Source organism: Scardinius erythrophthalmus, assembly GCF_964197995.2.
Source record: "Scardinius erythrophthalmus genome assembly, chromosome: 25".
NCBI classification, from domain to species: domain Eukaryota; kingdom Metazoa; phylum Chordata; class Actinopteri; order Cypriniformes; family Leuciscidae; genus Scardinius; species Scardinius erythrophthalmus.
Window position 1 is genome coordinate 219,086 of NC_138245.1, and position 21,582 is coordinate 240,667.

Below are 21,582 nucleotides of genomic sequence, written 5' to 3' on the forward strand. Positions count from 1 at the left end.
TGTGTTAGCTGTGTGTGACCTGTGTGTGTGACCTGTGTTAGCTGTGACGTGTGTGCGTGTGTGTGTGTGTGTGTGTGTGTGTGAGACCTGTGTAACCTCAGTGTGTGTGACCTGACCTGTGTTAGCTGTGTGTGACCTGTGTGTGTGACCTGTGTTAGCTGTGACGTGTGTGCGTGTGTGTGTGTGTGTGTGTGAGACCTGTGTAACCTCAGTGTGTGTGACCTGACCTGTGTTAGCTGTGTGTGACCTGTGTTAGCTGTGACGTGTGTGCGTGTGTGTGTGTGTGTGTGTGAGACCTGTGTAACCTCAGTGTGTGTGACCTGACCTGTGTTAGCTGTGTGTGACCTGTGTGTGTGACCTGTGTTAGCTGTGACGTGTGTGCGTGTGCGTGTGTGTGTGTGTGTGTGTGTGTGTGAGACCTGTGTAACCTCAGTGTGTGTGACCTGACCTGTGTTAGCTGTGTGTGACCTGTGTGTGTGACCTGTGTTAGCTGTGACGTGTGTGCGTGTGTGTGTGTGTGTGTGTGTGTGTGTGTGAGACCTGTGTAACCTCAGTGTGTGTGACCTGACCTGTGTTAGCTGTGTGTGACCTGTGTGTGTGACCTGTGTTAGCTGTGACGTGTGTGCGTGTGTGTGTGTGTGTGTGTGTGTGTGAGACCTGTGTAACCTCAGTGTGTGTGACCTGACCTGTGTTAGCTGTGTGTGACCTGTGTGTGTGAGACCTGTGTTAGCTGTGTGTGACCTGTGTGTGTGTGACCTGTGTTAGCTGTGACGTGTGTGCGTGTGTGAGACCTGTGTAACCTCAGTGTGTGTGACCTGACCTGTGTTAGCTGTGTGTGACCTGTGTGTGTGACCTGTGTTAGCTGTGTGTGACCTGTGTTAGCTGTGTGAGACCTGTGTTAGCTGTGTGTGACCTGTGTTAGCTGTGTGTGACCTGTGTTAGCTGTGTGTGACCTGTGTTAGCTGTGTGTGACCTGTGTTAGCTGTGTGTGACCTGTGTTAGCTGTGACGTGTGTGCGTGTGTGTGTGTGCGTGTTTGTGTGTGTGTGTGTGTGTGAGACCTGTGTAACCTCAGTGTGTGTGACCTGACCTGTGTTAGCTCTGTGTGACCTGTGTGTGTGACCTGTGTTAGCTGTGACCTGTGTGTGTGTGTGTGTGTGTGTGTGTGTGTGTGTGTGTGTGTGAGACCTGTGTAACCTGTGTGTGTGTCGCAGCTGCTCTGGGTGCTCCTGGGCTCCACCATCATCGGGCTCCTGCTGCAGCGTTTGGCCGCTCGGCTCGGGGTCGTCACCGGGATGCATCTCGCTGAGGTCTGCAACCGCCACTATCCCACGGTACGTTCCTGAGCGAGACCAACAGCCTGGAGAAAGTAGTAGGCGGGGCTTGATTGTGTCTGTGGGGAATTGATTTGATGGTTGGTTGGTTGTGGTTTGCTATTGGTGGATCTCATGTGAGTGACAGGTTGCCCCGCCCTCGTCATTAGAGAAGAGAAGAGATGCTGCAAGAGGAAGTTATTCTGATTCAAAATGAACATGAGTTTAAAAAAATAATGATGTGCATTAGTTGAATGAAGTGTTTCCTGTTCCTGTGCTGAAGTGTTTCCTGTGTTGTGCTGAAGTGTTTCCTGTGTTGTGCTGAAGTGTTTCCTGTGCTGTGCAGGTGCCTCGGATCATCCTCTGGCTGATGGTAGAGTTGGCCATCATCGGCTCGGACATGCAGGAGGTCATCGGGTGCGCCATCGCCTTCAATCTGCTGTCGGTCGGCAGGTACGTCATCATGATCAAACACTGTTCATGGTCATGTCCACGCTATTGCTATTGCTATTGCGCATGCGTCGCGTCTGAACACGTTGTTGTCTTTGGAGCTCTATCGATTTGATTTATAATTCTTGATTTTCTCTTTAAACTCACAACGAACATTTTCCACTTTTCCTCACTGAGAAGCACTACTGCTCAAACCTCAGTTACAACGCGGATTGTTGAGCAGACGCGTCTCAAGCCTGTTAGTGATCCAACGCTGGATACTCCTATAGGTTACGTCCGTGGATCGCGGCTGAACGCGTCTTCTCCACACTAACTTACAAACAAACATTTTTTTTCCGCCTATCGTGCGTCTACTCTACACTCGTACCACTAAAAAGACGGATTATATCCAAGACTTAAGTCATAAATTAGTATTAATATTGATAGTATCACTGGTAGCGTCGTTGCTAACTTACTGTCCATCTGTTAAAATGGCGAATATATCAAATGTAAGTAGTCTACCTTTTGGTGCAGGTGAGGACACATTTGAGCTGCACGCGGTGCAGTCTGAGCTGGAAGCTGTTGAGAAACAGATCCACGACCTTTTAGTAAGAAAAGCCGAGCTGATAGACCGGCGGTTAGCTCTTGAAACATCACGTGCCGAGGCACACAAATCAGAGATTAATGTTACTAACCCGCTGACTCCGACCTCGTCTACTCCGTGCGTTCCTCAACATCGGTCCCGAGCGTCGAGGTCGCGATCAGCCATGGTCTCGTTCACTCCGGCTCCAACACGCCATCACGAAGCCTGGATGGTTCCGCAGCAGAAGACGCGAGTCAGGTCTAGACCAAGACCCTCTCCAACCCTCCCGGTTTTCGAGATATCCACACAAAACTAGAGCCCGACCGATATGGATTTTTTGGCGCCGATACCGATAAAAAAAAGCCAGATACCGATATATCGGCCGATATTATTTGTGTGTATATTATAATACAGTAGCAATATTATTGTTTATTATAGTACAGTAAGTTTGGACACACTTTCCAATTGGTGTGTACAAACTTTTGATGGGTACTGTATATAGAATACACAGTATAAACAGAATAAATACAGTATATAAACGTTTTGCAATGATAACTCAAATGTGGTGGTTAAACACTTGTGTGACAAAGATATGTAATGGAGGCAGGGTGAATGATAGAATGAGAATTTGAGCTGTAACCAAACTAGTTTGCATTGCATTTTATATTATATTATATTCTAAATACTCTTCTATTTTTAATCTTAATTTAGTGGAGGAAGAACTCAGATCTTTTTAGTAAAGTAAAATTAATAATATCATAATGAAAACGTTTATAATTACATATGTAGGCCTACAGTAGTTTTATACTATTTTAAATAAGTAGAAAGCAAAATGTACTAAACGTGAAACTAAGCTACAGGGCTGGACCCGAATAATCGTTCGGTGGGTTGGTATTCGATTTGAAAATTTGACATTCGAATATTTGTTGTTGCTGTTTTTTTCACACCTGGGATCCCCCGCGAAACGGTTCTCATTCGCGCTTGAATAAGGCCGGCGACACACTGACTGCGTGGCATGGCCGTTTTTATTTCGGCTCCCATGTTAACAGGTTGGAGTTTGCACACTGCCTGCGTGAGACACGCGTCTCTCAGGCGCGGCTCGAGACACGCGGAAAACGCGTCCATGCTAGAAATAGAACCGACGCGCAAGTCTTCTCTGGCAAGAGCGCAGAACAGCGGAGTGTGTATGGACCGAAGTGCATGTCTGAGCTTGTGTCTTGGATTAAGCTGTGTTGCTTTGACATTGTGGAAAATAGAATAATAGAAACAAAATGTATTAGACTTTTTACCCGTTATTATCAATCTAAATTAATCTCGTTTTTTTTAATTTAACTTAATTTCGTTTTTCTTTATTTAAATTTCGTTTAATTTCTTTATTTAAATTTCGTTTAATTTCTTTATTTAAATTTCGTTTAATTTCTTTATTTAAATTTCGTTTAATTTCTTTATTTAAACTTCGTTTAATTTCTTTATTTAAATTTCGTTTAATTTCTTTATTTAAATTTCGTTTAATTTCTTTATTTAAATCTACCCTTTACTGTGTCAGTAATTTTGTTAGTCAGAAAAATATTAGACTACCTTAAAAGTATTGCTTAATTTAACAGACCTGTGTGTGTGTGTTTTATATCACTAACAGTGTCTGTTCTCTGCCGCGTGAGGTGCGCCGCTTCCCGCTCGCGCTGTTCTGTAGTTTACTAAAAGTGTATTAATTCTGAACGTGTCGCGTCTCCATCTGGCTACTTTTAATGCAAAATGGCCCTATATAAAGTGTTATAATTACATAAATTATTGGAATATTGCTTGATGTTGTAACGTAGCAGAATGCGCTTTAACACTGTGTCTACACCGGACGTGGCTGTTATTTTTTTGCCACTTTTGCCAGTTCTTTGTAACAGCTTTAAGGTGCTTTATTGGCAGCGCCATCCTTACATAAATCACTGCACGCTGCATTTTTTTAAATATTAATTTATCGGCCATTATAAATGCCGATACCGATAGTTAGGAAAATGCCTAATATCGGCCAATAATATCGGCCTGCCGATATATCGGTCGGGCTCTACACAAAACAGCTTCTCCCCTCTTCGCGAAACAGAACGCGATGCTGTGATCATCGGCGATTCCATCGTTCGGCACGTACACGTTACGTTAGGTAAAAGTAAGGTGCACAGTCACTGCTTTCCTGGTGCTCGTGTTTCTGAAATCGCTGCTCGCGTTCCCGAGATTCTGAACGAGCGCGTCGGAACCGTGGTCCTGCACGCGGGAGTGAACGACATCAGGCTGCGCCAGACGGAAGTTCTGAAGAAAGACTTCAGGAATCTGATCGATACGGTACGCAGCACATCGCCTGATATAACGATTATTGTGTCAGGACCGCTTCCCACGTACCGACTAGGTCATGAAAAGTTTAGTAGATTATTCGCGCTAAATGAATGGTTAATGTCATGGTGCAATGAGCAGAAACTTCTCTTTGTAAATAATTGGAATCTGTTTTGGGAGCATCCTAGGCTTTACCGTGCTGATGGCTTACACCCAAGCAGATTCGGATCGGATCTTCTGTCAGATAACATCTCCAAAATGTTAAATACCTTTTGACTAGTAACCAAAAGTCCAAATCATAGTCTCTGCTGCACCAATTTAAATGATATAGATAGTGTAGAACATTGCATAGAAACTGTGTCTATTCCTCGTTTAGTGAGATCAAATCATAAATCTACTGCAGGATCTAGGAAAAATCTAATTGTTATTAAAACAGAAAATGTTTCTATTAGTAATCAAAAACAATTTCTAAAGCTAGGTCTTCTAAACATTAGATCACTCACACCTAAGGCAGTTATTGTAAATGAAATAGTCACAGATAATAGCTTCGATGTACTTTGCCTTACTGAAACCTGGCTTAAACCAAATGATTATTTCAGTCTAAATGAGTCTACTCCAGCAGGATACTCCTATAAGCACGAGCCCCGTCTGAATGGTCGTGGCGGCGGTATTGCAACAATCTATAGAGATACCCTGGTGAAAAAAAAATATGTTAAGTATACTTGAAGCCAGACTAATTATTAGTATACTTCAAGTGTGTTAATGATTAGTTAACTTAAAGTGTGCTATTTTGAAACAACTAATTTTGTACTAAGTATATTTTAGTAGTAATGAAGTTGTAGTAAAGCATAACTTTAAATGTATTTAGTGTACTTTTGTGTACTAAATTGGAACAACTTTAAGTATATTTAGTATATTTTAAGTATATGCCTGTGTAGGGACTAGTTACATACTTAATTAGTGTATTAAAGTGTACTTTATTTGTGTTAGAAGTACATTACAAATTAATTACAAGTGTCTTCGAAACATACAAGAAATATACCGTAAATTTATTAAAAATATATACTAAGTATACTTGCAGCCACACTAATTATAAGTATACTTCAAGTGTGTTAAGGATTAGTTAACTTTAAGTGTGCTATTTTGAAACAACTAATTTTGTACTAAGTATATTTTAGTTGTATTTAAATTGTAGTAAAGCATAACTTTAAGTCTATTTAGTGTACTTTTGTGTGCTAAATTGGAACAACTTCAAGTATACTTAGTATACTTTAAGTATATGCCTGTGTAGGGACTATTTACATACTTGATAAGTGATAATAAAGTGTACTTTATCTGTGTTACAAGTACATTACAAAATCATTACGAGCAATATACAAGTCTATTATTTTTGAGTAAAAATGATATTCTCCGTAATACCTTTGGCTTAATCCAAATACTACAAATAGCACACTTTGTCTTCAATAACAAATGCACATTAATAAACAAATATTACTTAGCTATACTTTGTACAATATACTTTAAAGCTATAGTAGGTAATGTTGGAGAGCTAGCAAGATTTGAAAGCGGCACCTCTTCTAAGCTCCACCCCCTCCCGTCAGTACTCCGTCCAAAGCTACGCCCCCACAAACATGAACGCGCATCCACAGTCGGAGTCAGCTGCAGGTCACAGGAAAGCAGAGTATTTTTGTCATGTTGGAATAAATATTTTGAAACGATAAATGCCTTTCCTTTACCATTTCAGCATAAACAAGCTATTACTTTTCTTACCTCCTTACATGCTAAATGAATAACGACAATGAATGTGGTATAACACTTTTTGTTTTATTTTTTTTAAAAACGAACAAGAGAGACCTAAGAGAAATACTTTTTTACACAAGTATCTGTACTTTCGCTGCTTTTGATTGTCTTAAACAATCTGTATTTACATATAATAAATAAGAAATAAATATATATAAGAAAAGGAGTGTCCAGGGATGGCTGACAGGTCAGGCTTTGCATGAGGCGTCGTCTGCTGTGGTGATCTACTCCTTTGGCAGTGATTTACCTTTAGGAAGAATATCACAATTACACATCTGACAATAATTACTGCATCTCAAAGACACACAAAGAATGACAACAAAACTTTGTTTCCATTTCACACAGTAACAAACATTTCTTCTCATAGCTAACAAAACACATATGCCACATCACCACAGTTGTCCCGTTTATAAGCAATATTAACGTCATTTTATCACAATTATAATGCAGACACTTGCGACTATGGCTGTGCAATATGTTCAAAATGGCATGTCCTAAAAGTCAGATAAGCAGACCTGTAACGCAACTGGCTTACACCGACAGAGAAGCTAATGTTAGCATTGCTAGTTAGCACTAGCTACAAAAGTAGCTACGTGGCCTAACGTAACATATATCATGGAAATAACAAATCCCCCCGAAGCAAAACAAATAATTACCTGTTCAGCAGAAAGAACGCAACCTCGGCATCGCTTTTCATCACTTTTGCTCCCTCAGTTGTCTCCACCATTCAAATGCTGCAATGTTGACGCGAGTTTGTCCTCTGGCTTTATCCAGTGCCTGTTTCGTTGCAGCCTTTTCTGCATCCGATTTTCTTTTTTTTAGGCCTTTTATCAGGTCGAGCAGTTACCAGCAAAGCTGGCATTGGTAGATTTTGCTGCATTTTCTCTTCCATTGTGCCGCAAACTCCTGCTTACTCGGTGTAGTGAGCTGAATGTTTCCGGAACGGTGACGTGATGAGCGCACGCAGTGGGGCTCGGGCACGAGACATGAAGGCATCTGATTGGTTCTTTACATTCGCACCGAATGGCAGTGATTGGTCAGAGTTTTTACTGTCCTGCAGCTGCTACAGAGGTCTGATTTTTTTCATTCCTTTTTCTGAACACATAATGTATTGACTACTCTCAGGATGGAAGGACCATTTCACCCAGTATAAAAAAAAGTGTTTCTGAACAGGATACCCTAGTGAGTGAACTTCCATTTTTGGCCATGCAATATAGCCAGTGTTTACTTGGCTGCATGTTAAACGGCCACTTGTGACATCACAATCCAGTAGCTGCCACTTTCTGTACAGTAGAAAACACATTTTCTTGTGTGTTCCAATGGTGTGATTGTTGATGTAAAATTTGTAATGGATTTGTGTTTATTGTACATTGTGCCTATCTTTAACATTGTATAAACTTAAATTAAAAATACTTAAATCACAATTACAAAAGTAGCCATTTGTACACTGCATACTCAAATCTATTTTAAGTAGATCAACATAAGTATGTTTTCTTTAAATACACAAAAACTTAAAAGGACTTGTAGTGTACTTTTTAGAAATATATTAAAAGTATGCTTGTTTTTAGCATATTTCTTAAAAATGTAATTAAGCATATATTTATTACCAATGTACTTATAGTGCACTAGTTAGAAATATATTAAAAGTATGCTTGTTTTAAGCATATTTCTTAAAAGTGTAATTAAGCATATATTTATTACCAATGTACTTATAGTGCACTTGTTAGAAATATATTGAAAGTATGCTTGATTTTAGCATATTTCTTAAAAATGTAATTAAGCATATATTTATTACCAATGTACTTATAGTGCACTAGTTAGAAATATATTAAAAGTATGCTTGTTTTTAAGCATATTTCTTAAAAGTGTAATTAAGCATATATTTATTACCAATGTACTTATAGTGCACTAGTTAGAAATATGTTAAAAGTATGCTTGATTTTAGCATATTTCTTAAAAATGTAATTAAGCATATATTTATTACCAATGTACTTATAGTGCACTAGTTAGAAATATATTAAAAGTATGCTTGTTTTTAAGCATATTTCTTAAAAGTGTAATTAAGCATATATTTATTACCAATGTACTTATAGTGCACTAGTTAGAAATATATTAAAAGTATGCTTGTTTTTAAGCATATTTCTTAAAAGTGTAATTAAGCATATATTTATTACCAATGTACTTATAGTGCACTAGTTAGAAATATGTTAAAAGTATGCTTGATTTTAGCATATTTCTTAAAAATGTAATTAAGCATATATTTATTACCAATGTACTTATAGTGCACTAGTTAGAAATATATTAAAAGTATGCTTGTTTTTAAGCATATTTCTTAAAAATGTAATTAAGCATATATTTATTACCAATGAACTTATAGTGCACTAGTTAGAAATATATTAAAAGTATGCTTGTTTTTAAGCATATTTCTTAAAAGTGTAATTAAGCATATATTTATTACCAATGTACTTATAGTGCACTAGTTAGAAATATGTTAAAAGTATGCTTGATTTTAGCATATTTCTTAAAAATGTAATTAAGCATATATTTATTACCAATGTACTTATAGTGCACTTGTTGGAAATATATTAAAAGTATGCTTGTTTTTAGCATATTTCTTAAGTGTAATTAAGCATATATTTATTACCAATGTACTTATAGTGCACTTGTTAGAAATATGTTAAAAGTATGCTTGTTTTTAGCATATTTCTTAAAAGTGTAATTAAGCATATATTTATTACCAATGTACTTATAGTGCACTTGTTAGAAATATGTTAAAAGTATGCTTGCTTTTAAATATATTTTTAGAAAATATACTAAAGTACTATTATTTTAAAGTGTGTTAAAAGTTGTATTATAAAAATAGATAAAAAGCATGATGCTAATATACTTTTAATATATTTAAAGATAGTATATTTTTTTAAAATATATTTGCAATGTACTATTGAAAAAGGGAATATATTTCAAATATAATAAAGTATACTTTTTTTTCACCAGGGTATTCTCAATGTTACTCAGAAAACGGGTTATAAGTTTATTTCGTTTGAAGTACTTGTACTAAATGTTACACTCTTAGATGTTAGAAAAAAATCCCTATTATCTCTAGCCTTGGCTACCATATATAGACCGCCTGGGCCTTACGCTGATTTCCTAAAAGAGTTTGCAGATTTTCTCTCAGATCTATTGGTCAATGTCGATAAAGCATTAATTGTTGGAGATTTTAACATACACGTAGATAATCCAAATGATGCGTTAGGGGCTGCGTTTATAGATTTATTCAATTCCTTTGGGGTCAAGCAAAACGTCACCGGACCAACTCATCGTCTTAATCATACACTCGATTTAATTATATCATATGGAACCGATCCAACCGATATAGATATCATTCCACAAAGTGATGATGTCACTGACCATTACATGGTAACTTGCATATTACGTACCCCGGTAATATATCATGCTGCGCCACGTTATCGATTAGGCAGAACAATCCTTCCATCCACCATAGATAATTTATCATATTTCTTATCTAATCTGTCTCAGCTGCTGCCTGAACCCAAACAAACAGATGAATTAGAAGAACTAACTAGCACTATGAGCACCATTCTCTCTGGAACACTGGATATTGTTGCACCAATTAGATTAAAAAAGGTCAGAGAGAAAAGTAAAGCACCATGGTACAACAATACTACGCGTGTTCTAAAGAGAGAAACCCGTAATTTAGAGCGTAAATGGAAACAAACTAATTTAGAGGTCTTTAGAATCGCGTGGAAAGACAGTATGTCACGTTATAAAAAGGCCCTAAAAGCGGCCAGGGCTGAGCACCTCCGCAAACTAATAGAAAATAACCAAAATAATCCAAGGTTTTTATTTAACACCGTGGCTAGACTAACAAATAAACAGACATCACCCGAACAAAATATTCCGTTACAGTTTAGTAGTAATGATTTCATGAAGTGTTTCACTGAGAAAATAGAAAACATCAGAACCACAATTGTAAACGTTCAATCCTCAATCGCGCCTTATAACTCAGCCTCGATTATCACGCCGCAAGAACAATTACAGTGCTTTACAGCTATAGAACAAAAAGAGTTAAATAAACTCATCTAAAACAACAACATGTTTATTAGATCCTATACCAACTAAACTATTGAAAGAAGTGTTACCTGTAGTGGAAGAGCCTCTCCTCAATATTATTAACTCATCTTTTTCTTTAGGTTATGTTCCAAAAACATTTAAACTGGCAGTAATAAAACCTCTCATTAAGAAACCACAATTAGACCTTAACCCTCTGGGGTCTGGGCTGTTTTTGGGGCCCTTGAGATGTTCTGACATGCCCTGACATTTGTGCTTTTTTCAGTTGCTTATAAACATATTAATGGCAAAGGTGTAAATTCACTCTATAAAGCACAAACAGGGCTACCATAATATGTGAGCCACGTGTATGTACATGTTTTCATTTTTGAGAGAATAATGTTTATGCATGGTTATTGAAAAAAATAAAAAATAAAATTTCTGAAATAAGGCCACAAAACACATAATAAATATGTGTCAATAAGACTTTTGAATAATGGATGTCCTCGCCTAGTGTTTTTTCTTCAAAATTATCTGAAAATAGTCTTGCTTTATCGTTCACATAAAACAATACATTGATTTAAATTGATGTAAAACAGGTTTTGCTTGGAAAGCCAATATGCGAGGGGGCGTGAACGAGGAGTGGTTTACAACTTAGAACACCCACTCTGCATAATGACTCTGCATAATTAGCCATTCATTCAGGTGTGAAACTGACTGAGCCACAATGCAAGGACAAAGGATATTTAGAAGAAGACTTATATTGACCATTTAAGATTTTGCTTACATCTATCTTGTAAATATGTTTTGCCATTTTATTAAAAAGGTTACAATTACAACAATATTACAATTTCAACAATATTTCAAGTGTACTCTTTCTTTGTAAAAAAAAAAAATGATTATAGGCCTACATTTTATCTATGTATTCATTACTTTCATATTTCGCCTGACTGTAACGTTGTTTTCATGAAATATTAGGGCATATTGTTAATTTGCAGTTTAATACGTTGCTTATACAAATAGCCTACATTTTATTTCAGCATATTTCAGTCGATTTTTACTCATCTCAGTATAGCAATACAGTTTGCTGAAACATCATCATTCATTCACACACGCGATTTAAATTTAAACTGTCTTTGCCAGCTGTGGTAAACAGCGCGCATCTCTGCCGTTCATTCATTCATAAACAGAAACCCACGTGAAGAAATTCACGTGAGAAGGAAAAAACTTACTAGTATTCCTCAGCTCGCTCCTCGATATACCCGCACTTCTGGGGGACATTTTCCATTATTATTCCTCACAGCGCTGACGGTGTAAACAAGTAATGATCTGAATAAACTTGTGTTTTCTCGGGCTGATATGTGGGCGTTCACAGGATTGCGCGGATTGCCTCAGCCATTTGCGTTTGAATAGCGCACGCTCTCCGTGGGTGGAGTCACATTACATCTGAATCAGATGTAATTAGCTCGACTGGAATCGCTCTCTTTTAATACAGATTTCACAAGATGAGAATATTTGTTTTTTATATAAATTACTTCATTAAAAAGAAAAGAATTCAAGCTTCATGCCTGTGTGACTGTATGCCTGTTTGACTGAGTATTCGCTGAGTTATTGTTCATTTTCGGACGCGTTTCAGAATGGACTACACTGGCAGAGAGTAGGCAGAACTCGCCTCGTGTTTATTTTTCTTTATTTGGCAAAAAGCACAACACTTTGTTTTTATTGTGAGTATACACAAAAATAATACACATTTAACAGAATCGATTGATGTATGAAACTTGTTTTGTAAAATCAAAGTCAAAAGAGTATTTCGGGTCTCAATTCAACTCATAAGGAAAAAAGCGAGCAGATCACGCCGGCGTGATCTCCGACCTCTGAGGGTTAATAACTTAGCAAATTATAGAAACGGAGGTCTAAAATACTAGAAAAAGTTGTGTCCGCTCAACTGGGCTCTTTCTTGCAAGAAAATGACATCTATGAAAAGTTTCAGTCTGGGTTCAGGCCGCACCATAGCACTGACACTGCGCTCGTTAAAATCACAAATGATTTACTTTTAGCTTCTGACCAAGGCTGTATCTCAATACTAGTTTTACTTGATCTTAGTGCTGCGTTCGATACTATAGATCATACAATACTCTTAGATCAACTACAAAATTATACTGGTGTTCAAGGACAAGCATTAAGCTGGTTCAGATCATACTTATCAGACCGCTACCATTTTGTCTATTTAAATGGAGAAAAATCTATCATAACTTCAGTAAACTATGGAGTGCCGCAGGGATCTGTGTTAGGCCCTCTATTATTCTCAATATATATGATGCCACTTGGAAATATTATAAGGAAACATGGAATTAGTTTCCATTGTTATGCTGATGACACTCAAATCTATATTTCATCACGGCCGGATGAAAACGCTAAATTATCCAAATTGACAGAGTGTGTTAAAGATATAAAAGATTGGATGACGCGTAATCTTCTTTTATTAAATCCAGACAAGACAAAGGTAATACTTATCGGTTCAAAAAACCGCCCACAAAACCTCTTACAATACAACTTTAACATCGTAGGATGTCCTGTTACTTTATCCTCTACAGTAAAAGACCTGGGTGTTATACTCGACTGTAACCTGTCTTTTGAAAATCATATTTCATATGTTACAAAAACAGCCTTTTTCCACCTTAGAAACATTGCTAAGCTACGTAATATCCTATCAGATTCTGATGCAGAAAAGCTAGTTCATGCATTCATGACCTCGAGACTAGATTACTGTAATGCTTTATTAGCTGGTTGTCCTGCATCCTCAATAAACAAGCTACAGTTAGTCCAAAATGCAGCCGCTAGAGTTCTTACTAGATCAAGAAAATATGATCATATAACACAGATTTTATCATCACTGCATTGGTTACCTATAAAGTTCTGTATTATTTACAAGGTATTGCTACTGATTTATAAAGCCCTAAACGGCTTAGCTCCAGTCTATTTAACGGATCTTCTATCGCCCTATAATCCATCGCACTCTTTAAGATCTCTAAATTCTAGGCTTTTGGTCATACCTAGGATATCCAGATCAACCAAAGGAGGGAGAGCATTTTCACATTTAGCTCCAAAACTCTGGAATAGCCTTCCTGATACTGTTCGTTGCTCAGACTCGCTCTCCCAGTTTCTCCCATATTTTTAATCTTACAGTTCAAACTACAATCCGGCCTCTAGTTCATAAATGCCAGAGGAGAACTGGCCCCCGACTGAGCCTGGGTTCTCCCAAGGTTTTTTTTTTCTCCATTAGGTCACCTGATGGAGTTTTAGGACACCATTAGGTCACTTGATGGAGTTTTTCGGTTCCTTGCCACTGTTGCCTTTGGCTTGCTCAGTTGGGGATATTTTGGGGATATTTAATTTTATTTTATCAATCAATAAATTCCAGTGTGTAGGAGGTCAGTCTGTAGGAGGTCAGTCTGTAGGAGATCAGTCTGTAGGAGGTCGGTGTGTAGGAGATCAGTCTGTATGAGGTCGGTCTGTAGGAGGTCGGTCTGTAGGAGGTCGGTCTGTAGGAGGTCGGTCTGTAGGAGATCAGTGTGTATGAGGTCGGTCTGTAGGAGGTCGGTCTGTAGGAGGTCGGTCTGTAGGAGGACAGTCTGTAGGAGGTCGGTCTGTAGGAGGTCGGTCTGTAGGAGGTCGGTCTGTAGGAGGTCGGTCTGTAGGAGGTCGGTCTGTAGGAGGTCAGTCTGTAGGAGGTCGGTCTGTAGGAGGTCAGTGTGTAGGAGGTCGGTCTGTAGGAGGTCGGTCTGTAGGAGATCAGTGTGTATGAGGTCGGTCTGTAGGAGGTCGGTCTGTAGGAGATCAGTCTGTAGGAGGTCGGTCTGTAGGAGATCAGTCTGTAGGAGATCAGTGTGTAGGAGATCAGTGTGTAAGAGGTCAGTCTGTAGGAGGTCAGCCTGTAGGAGATCAGTCTGGAGATCAGTCTGTAGGAGGTCAGTCTGTAGGAGGTCGGTCTGTAGGAGGTCGGTCTGTAGGAGATCAGTCTGTAGGAGATCAGTCTGTAGGAGATCAGTGTGTAGGAGGTCAGTCTGTAGGAGATCAGTCTGTAGGAGGTCGGTCTGTTGGAGGTCGGTGTGTAGGAGATCAGTGTGTATGAGGTCGGTCTGTAGGAGGTCAGTCTGTATGAGGTCGGTCTGTAGGAGGTCAGTCTGTAGGAGGTCGGTCTGTAGAAGATCAGTCTGTAGGAGGTCAGTGTGTAGGAGGTCAGTCTGTAGGAGGTCAGTCTGTAGGAGGTCAGTGTGTAGGAGGTCAGACTGTAGGAGGTCGGTCTGTAGGAGGTCAGTCTGTAGGAGGTCGGTCTGTAGAAGATCGGTCTGTAGGAGGTCAGTGTGTAGGAGGTCAGACTGTAGGAGGTCGGTCTGTAGGAGGTCGGTCTGTAGGAGGTCAGTGTGTAGGAGATCAGTCTGTAGGAGGTCGGTCTGTAGGAGGTCGGTCTGTAGGAGGTCGGTCTGTAGGAGGTCGGTCTGTAGGAGGTCAGTGTGTAGGAGATCAGTCTGTAGGAGGTCGGTCTGTAGGAGATCAGTCTGTAGGAGGTCAGTCTGTAGGAGGTCAGTGTGTAGGAGATCAGTCTGTAGGAGGTCGGTCTGTAGGAGGTCAGTGTGTAGGAGGTCAGACTGTAGGAGGTCGGTCTGTAGGAGGTCAGTCTGTAGGAGGTCAGTCTGTAGGAGGTCAGTGTGTAGGAGATCAGTCTGTAGGAGGTCAGTCTGTAGGAGGTCAGTGTGTAGGAGGTCAGACTGTATGAGGTCGGTCTGTAGGAGGTCAGTCTGTAGGAGGTCAGTGTGTAGGAGATCAGTCTGTAGGAGGTCGGTCTGTAGGAGGTCAGACTGTAGGAGGTCGGTCTGTAGGAGGTCGGTCTGTAGGAGGTCAGTCTGTAGGAGGTCGGTCTGTAGGAGGTCGGTCTGTAGGAGGTCGGTCTGTAGGAGATCAGTCTGTAGGAGGTCAGTCTGTAGGAGATCAGTGTGTAGGAGGTCGGTCTGTAGGAGGTCGGTCTGTAGGAGGTCGGTCTGTAGGAGGTCAGTCTGTAGGAGGTCAGTCTGTAGGAGGTCAGTCTGTAGGAGATCTGTCTGTAGGAGGTCAGTGTGTAGGAGGACAGTCTGTAGGAGGTCAGTCTGTAGGAGGTCAGTCTGTAGGAGGTCAGTCTGTAGGAGATCTGTCTGTAGGAGGTCAGTCTGTAGGAGGTCAGTCTGTAGGAGGTCAGTCTGTAGGAGATCTGTCTGTAGGAGGTCAGTGTGTAGGAGGTCGGTCTGTAGGAGGTCAGTCTGTAGGAGGTCAGTCTGTAGGAGGTCAGTCTGTAGGAGGTCAGTGTGTAGGAGGTCGGTCTGTAGGAGGTCGGTCTGTAGGAGGTCGGTCTGTAGGAGGTCGGTCTGTAGGAGATCATCAGTCTGTAGGAGGTCGGTCTGTAGGAGGTCAGTCTGTAGGAGGTCAGTCTGTAGGAGGTCAGTGTGTAGGAGGTCGGTCTGTAGGAGGTCGGTCTGTAGGAGGTCGGTCTGTAGGAGATCAGTCTTTAGGAGATCAGTCTGTAGGAGATCAGTCTGTAGGAAATCAGTGTGTAGGAGGTCGGTCTGTAGGAGGTCAGTGTGTAGGAGGTCAGTCTGTAGGAGGTCAGTCTGTAGGAGGTCAGTGTGTAGGAGGTCAGTGTGTAGGAGGTCAGTGTGTAGGAGGTCAGTGTGTAGGAGGTCAGTCTGTAGGAGGTCAGTGTGTAGGAGGTCAGTGTGTAGGAGGTCAGTGTGTAGGAGGTCGGTCTGTAGGAGGTCGGTCTGTAGGAGGTCGGTCTGTAGGAGGTCGGTCTGTAGGAGGTCGGTCTGTAGGAGGTCAGTGTGTAGGAGGTCAGTGTGTAGGAGGTCGGTCTGTAGGAGGTCGGTCTGTAGGAGGTCGGTCTGTAGGAGGTCGGTCTGTAGGAGGTCGGTCTGTAGGAGATCATCAGTCTGTAGGAGGTCAGTGTGTAGGAGGTCAGTGTGTAGGAGGTCAGTGTGTAGGAGGTCAGTCTGTAGGAGGACAGTCTCTAGAAGGTCAGTCTGTAGGAGATCAGTCTGTAGGAGGACAGTCTCTAGGAGGTCAGTCTGTAGGAGGACAGCGTGTAGGAGATCAGTCTGTAGGAGGTCAGTCTGTAGGAGGTCAGTCTGTAGGAGGTCAGTGTGTAGGAGGTCAGTGTGTAGGAGGTCAGTGTGTAGGAGGTCAGTGTGTAGGAGGTCAGTGTGTAGGAGATCAGTCTGTAGGAGGTCAGTGTGTAGGAGGTCAGTGTGTAGGAGGTCAGTGTGTAGGAGGTCAGTGTGTAGGAGGTCAGTGTGTAGGAGGTCGGTCTGTAGGAGGTCGGTCTGTAGGAGGTCGGTCTGTAGGAGGTCGGTCTGTAGGAGGTCGGTCTGTAGGAGGTCGGTCTGTAGGAGGTCGGTCTGTAGGAGGTCAGTGTGTAGGAGGTCAGTGTGTAGGAGGTCGGTCTCTAGGAGGTCGGTCTGTAGGAGGTCGGTCTGTAGGAGGTCGGTCTGTAGGAGGTCGGTCTGTAGGAGATCATCAGTCTGTAGGAGGTCAGTGTGTAGGAGGTCAGTGTGTAGGAGGTCAGTGTGTAGGAGGTCAGTCTGTAGGAGGACAGTCTCTAGAAGGTCAGTCTGTAGGAGATCAGTCTGTAGGAGGACAGTCTCTAGGAGGTCAGTCTGTAGGAGGACAGCGTGTAGGAGATCAGTCTGTAGGAGGTCAGTCTGTAGGAGGTCAGTCTGTAGGAGGTCAGTCTGTAGGAGATCAGTCTGTAGGAGTACAGTCTCTAGGAGGTCAGTCTGTAGGAGATCAGTGTGTAGGAGGTCAGTGTGTAGGAGGTCAGTGTGTAGGAGGTCAGTGTGTAGGAGGTCAGTGTGTAGGAGGTCAGTGTGTAGGAGGTCAGTCTGTAGGAGGACAGTCTGTAGGAGATCAGTCTGTAGGAGGACAGTCTCTAGGAGGTCAGTCTGTAGGAGATCAGTCTGTAGGAGGTCAGTGTGTAGGAGGTCAGTGTGTAGGAGGTCAGTCTGTAGGAGGACAGTCTGTAGGAGATCAGTCTTTAGGAGATCAGTCTGTAGGAAATCAGTGTGTAGGAGGTCGGTCTGTAGGAGGTCGGTCTGTAGGAGGTCGGTCTGTAGGAGGTCAGTCTGTAGGAGATCTGTCTGTAGGAGATCTGTCTGTAGGAGGTCAGTGTGTAGGAGGACAGTCTGTAGGAGGTCAGTGTGTAGGAGGTCAGTGTGTAGGAGGTCAGTGTGTAGGAGGTCGGTCTGTAGGAGGTCGGTCTGTAGGAGGTCGCTCTGTAGGAGGTCGGTCTGTAGGAGGTCGGTCTGTAGGAGATCATCAGTCTGTAGGAGGTCAGTCTGTAGGAGGTCAGTGTGTAGGAGGTCAGTGTGTAGGATGTCGGTCTGTAGGAGGTCGGTCTGTAGGAGGTCAGTGTGTAGGAGGTCGGTCTGTAGGAGGTCGGTCTGTAGGAGGTCGGTCTGTAGGAGGTCGGTCTGTAGGAGGTCGGTCTGTAGGAGGTCGGTCTGTAGGAGATCATCAGTCTGTAGGAGGTCAGTGTGTAGGAGGTCAGTGTGTAGGAGGTCAGTGTGTAGGAGGTCAGTGTGTAGGAGGACAGTCTCTAGGAGGTCAGTCTGTAGGAGATCAGTCTGTAGGAGGACAGTCTCTAGGAGGTCAGTCTGTAGGAGGACAGCGTGTAGGAGATCAGTCTGTAGGAGGTCAGTCTGTAGGAGGTCAGTCTGTAGGAGGTCAGTCTGTAGGAGGTCAGTGTGTAGGAGGTCAGTGTGTAGGAGATCAGTCTGTAGGAGGACAGTCTCTAGGAGGTCAGTCTGTAGGAGATCAGTGTGTAGGAGGTCAGTGTGTAGGAGGTCAGTGTGTAGGAGGTCAGTCTGTAGGAGGACAGTCTGTAGGAGGTCAGTCTGTAGGAGATCAGTCTGTAGGAGGACAGTCTCTAGGAGGTCAGTCTGTAGGAGATCAGTCTGTTGGAGATCAGTGTGTAGGAGGTCAGTCTGTAGGAGGTCAGTCTGTAGGAGATCAGTCTGTAGGAGGACAGTCTCTAGGAGGTCAGTCTGTAGGAGATCAGTCTGTAGGAGGACAGTCTCTAGGAGGTCAGTGTGTAGGAGGACAGCGTGTAGGAGATCAGTCTGTAGGAGGACAGTCTGTAGGAGGACAGTCTGTAGGAGGTCAGTGTGTAGGAGATCAGTGTGTAGGAGGACAGTCTCTAGGAGGTCAGTCTGTAGGAGATCAGTCTGTAGGAGTACAGTCTGTAGGAGGTCAGTGTGTAGGAGATCAGTCTGTAGGAGGTCAGTGTGTAGGAGGTCAGTCTGTAGGAGGACAGTCTGTAGGAGGTCAGTGTGTAGGAGGTCAGTGTGTAGGAGGTCAGTGTGTAGGAGGTCAGTGTGTAGGAGGTCAGTGTGTAGGAGATCAGTCTGTAGGAGGTCAGTGTGTAGGAGGTCAGTGTGTAGGAGGTCAGTGTGTAGGAGATCAGTCTGTAGGAGGTCAGTGTGTAGGAGGTCAGTGTGTAGGAGGTCGGTCTGTAGGAGGTCAGTGTGTAGGAGGTCAGTGTGTAGGAGGTCAGTGTGTAGGAGGTCAGTGTGTAGGAGGTCGGTCTGTAGGAGGTCGGTCTGTAGGAGGACAGTCTGTAGGAGGACAGTCTGTAGGAGGTCAGTGTGTAGGAGGTCAGTGTGTAGGAGATCAGTCTGTAGGAGGTCAGTGTGTAGGAGGTCAGTGTGTAGGAGGTCAGTGTGTAGGAGATCAGTCTGTAGGAGGTCAGTGTGTAGGAGGTCAGTGTGTAGGAGGTCAGTGTGTAGGAGGTCAGTGTGTAGGAGGTCGGTCTGTAGGAGGTCGGTCTGTAGGAGGACAGTCTGTAGGAGGACAGTCTGTAGGAGGTCAGTGTGTAGGAGGTCAGTGTGTAGGAGGTCAGTGTGTAAGAGGTCAGTGTGTAGGAGGTCAGTCTGTAGGAGGTCAGTGTGTAGGAGATCAGTCTGTAGGAGGTCAGTGTGTAGGAGGTCAGTGTGTAGGAGGTCAGTGTGTAGGAGATCAGTCTGTAGGAGGTCAGTGTGTAGGAGGTCAGTGTGTAGGAGGTCGGTCTGTAGGAGGTCAGTCTGTAGGAGGACAGTCTGTAGGAGGACAGTCTGTAGGAGGTCAGTGTGTAGGAGGCCAGTGTGTAGGAGGTCGGTCTGTAGGAGGTCAGTGTGTAGGAGGTCAGTGTGTAGGAGGTCAGTGTGTAGGAGGTCAGTCTGTAGGAGGTCAGTCTGTAGGAGGTCAGTCTGTAGGAGGTCAGTGTGTAGGAGGTCAGTGTGTAGGAGGTCAGTCTGTAGGAGGTCAGTCTGTAGGAGGTCAGTCTGTAGGAGGTCAGTCTGTAGGAGGTCAGTCTGTAGGAGGTCAGTGTGTAGGAGGTCAGTGTGTAGGAGGTCAGTGTGTAGGAGGACAGTCTCTAGGAGATCAGTGTGTAGGAGATCAGTTAGTAGGGCTGCGGCAAACAATTACTCAAACATTTGTGGCATCAGCTCAGTGGGACGAAACATTCATTTAAAGCTCATGTTAATCTTCCACATGCAGAGATGAGATCGATTACTGTTTCTAAATGGAAGCACAGTGTTTTCTAGATATAATGGCATATCAGATATATATAGCTGATAATATTGTTCAGCAACACTCTCTTAATTTCATGTCTATCACTATCATAAAGAGAGAAACAATTGGGTTGCATCATCAATGTGGACATTTTGATGTATTTTTCAACAAACCCAGTTTTTCCTCTGAAAACAATTGAAGTTGTAAATCTGATCAATAAAGAGCTCTTTAATGGATTAAATTCTTTGTTAGAGGGTTTTAATGTTTGCTGTTTGAGCTTATTAGAGTTGATCTTGAGGAAGCTTGTGTTTGTTCTTCTGCAGGATTCCTCTGTGGGCTGGAGTGCTGATCACCATCATCGACACGTTTGTGTTCCTGTTTCTGGACAAGTACGGTAGGTCAGCACTGAAGAGAGTTAGAGTGAAGAGAGCGACTCGTATCTCGATCTGATGAGCATGTCTGGTTTGTTTTGGTCAGGTCTGAGGAAGCTGGAGGCTTTCTTCGGGTTCCTCATCACCATCATGGCTATCAGCTTCGGCTACGAGGTTCAGTAAAGCTCGTTCTCTGTAGACTGGCTCTGTGAGGTAGACACGTCTCTGCAGTGTTTGAGCGTGTGTGTGTGTGTGTTTGCAGTATGTGCGTGTGGCTCCGGACCAGGCAGAGGTTCTGAAGGGCATGTTTTTGCCGTATTGCAGCGGCTGTGGACCCGTGCAGCTTGAGCAAGCCGTCGGGATCGTTGGAGCCGTAATAATGCCTCACAACATCTATCTGCATTCTGCTCTTGTTAAGGTCAGTGAACTGCTCCAGACCTGATCAGGGTTAGGGTTAGAGTTAGGGTTAGACCCAACCACAAACCTAACAGCACCAGATCTGAACAGCTCACATTTATTGGTTTGAAGGCATAGTTTATAAACCGCTGTGCTGTTAGCAGACAGACAGACAAGAATCAGTGCAGAGTTAGCAGATGTCCTGTGGCCTGACAAGCTAAACTCCAAACAGCATTTTCTGTATTTCTGCATAAATGTGACATTAAAGGCACCAATATACTTCAAACGAAAGTGAAGAACTGCTGTGACATAATTTCTGACAAAATCAGGCCAAAATGAAGTTAATTTGGAGTTCGTTTCGAGAGAAACAGCTTGCCATAGCGAAATTTCCGGAAAAGTAAGCAGAAAAATAAATCAGTGAAAACATTTATTACAGTAAGTGGTTTTACACCTGCGCTGAATCCATCTGATGTTTAATCTGACATATTTGGCTGATTGGTGTATCTTTGCTTCAGTCTCGAGACATCAATCGAGGCAACAAGAAGGAGGTGAAGGAGGCCAACAAGTACTACTTCATCGAGTCCACCATCGCGCTCTTCGTCTCCTTCCTCATCAATGTTTTTGTGGTGGCCGTCTTTGCTGAGGCCTTTTATGGCAAGACAAACATGGAAGTGGTGAGGACTTATATCTGCCTCCTGTTAAAGACTCTTATATTGGTATGTTTGAGTGCG

At 42.4% G+C, this 21,582-nt stretch overlaps 1 protein-coding gene across 5 annotated transcripts in view; it reads left to right on the forward strand.

Moving 5' to 3' along the window:
* slc11a2 (solute carrier family 11 member 2) overlaps nucleotides 1-21,582 on the forward strand; it is a 58,441-nt gene that overhangs the window by 15,464 nt on the left and 21,395 nt on the right. For all 5 annotated transcript variants that reach the window (XM_081357013.1, XM_081357010.1, XM_081357012.1 and 2 more), the window contains 6 exons: nucleotides 1,214-1,333; nucleotides 1,659-1,765; nucleotides 20,408-20,478; nucleotides 20,562-20,629; nucleotides 20,718-20,873; nucleotides 21,367-21,525. In XM_081357013.1, coding sequence (XP_081213139.1) covers nucleotides 1,214-1,333; nucleotides 1,659-1,765; nucleotides 20,408-20,478; nucleotides 20,562-20,629; nucleotides 20,718-20,873; nucleotides 21,367-21,525 — 681 coding nt within the window. The remainder of the gene's footprint in view (nucleotides 1-1,213; nucleotides 1,334-1,658; nucleotides 1,766-20,407; nucleotides 20,479-20,561; nucleotides 20,630-20,717; nucleotides 20,874-21,366; nucleotides 21,526-21,582) is intronic.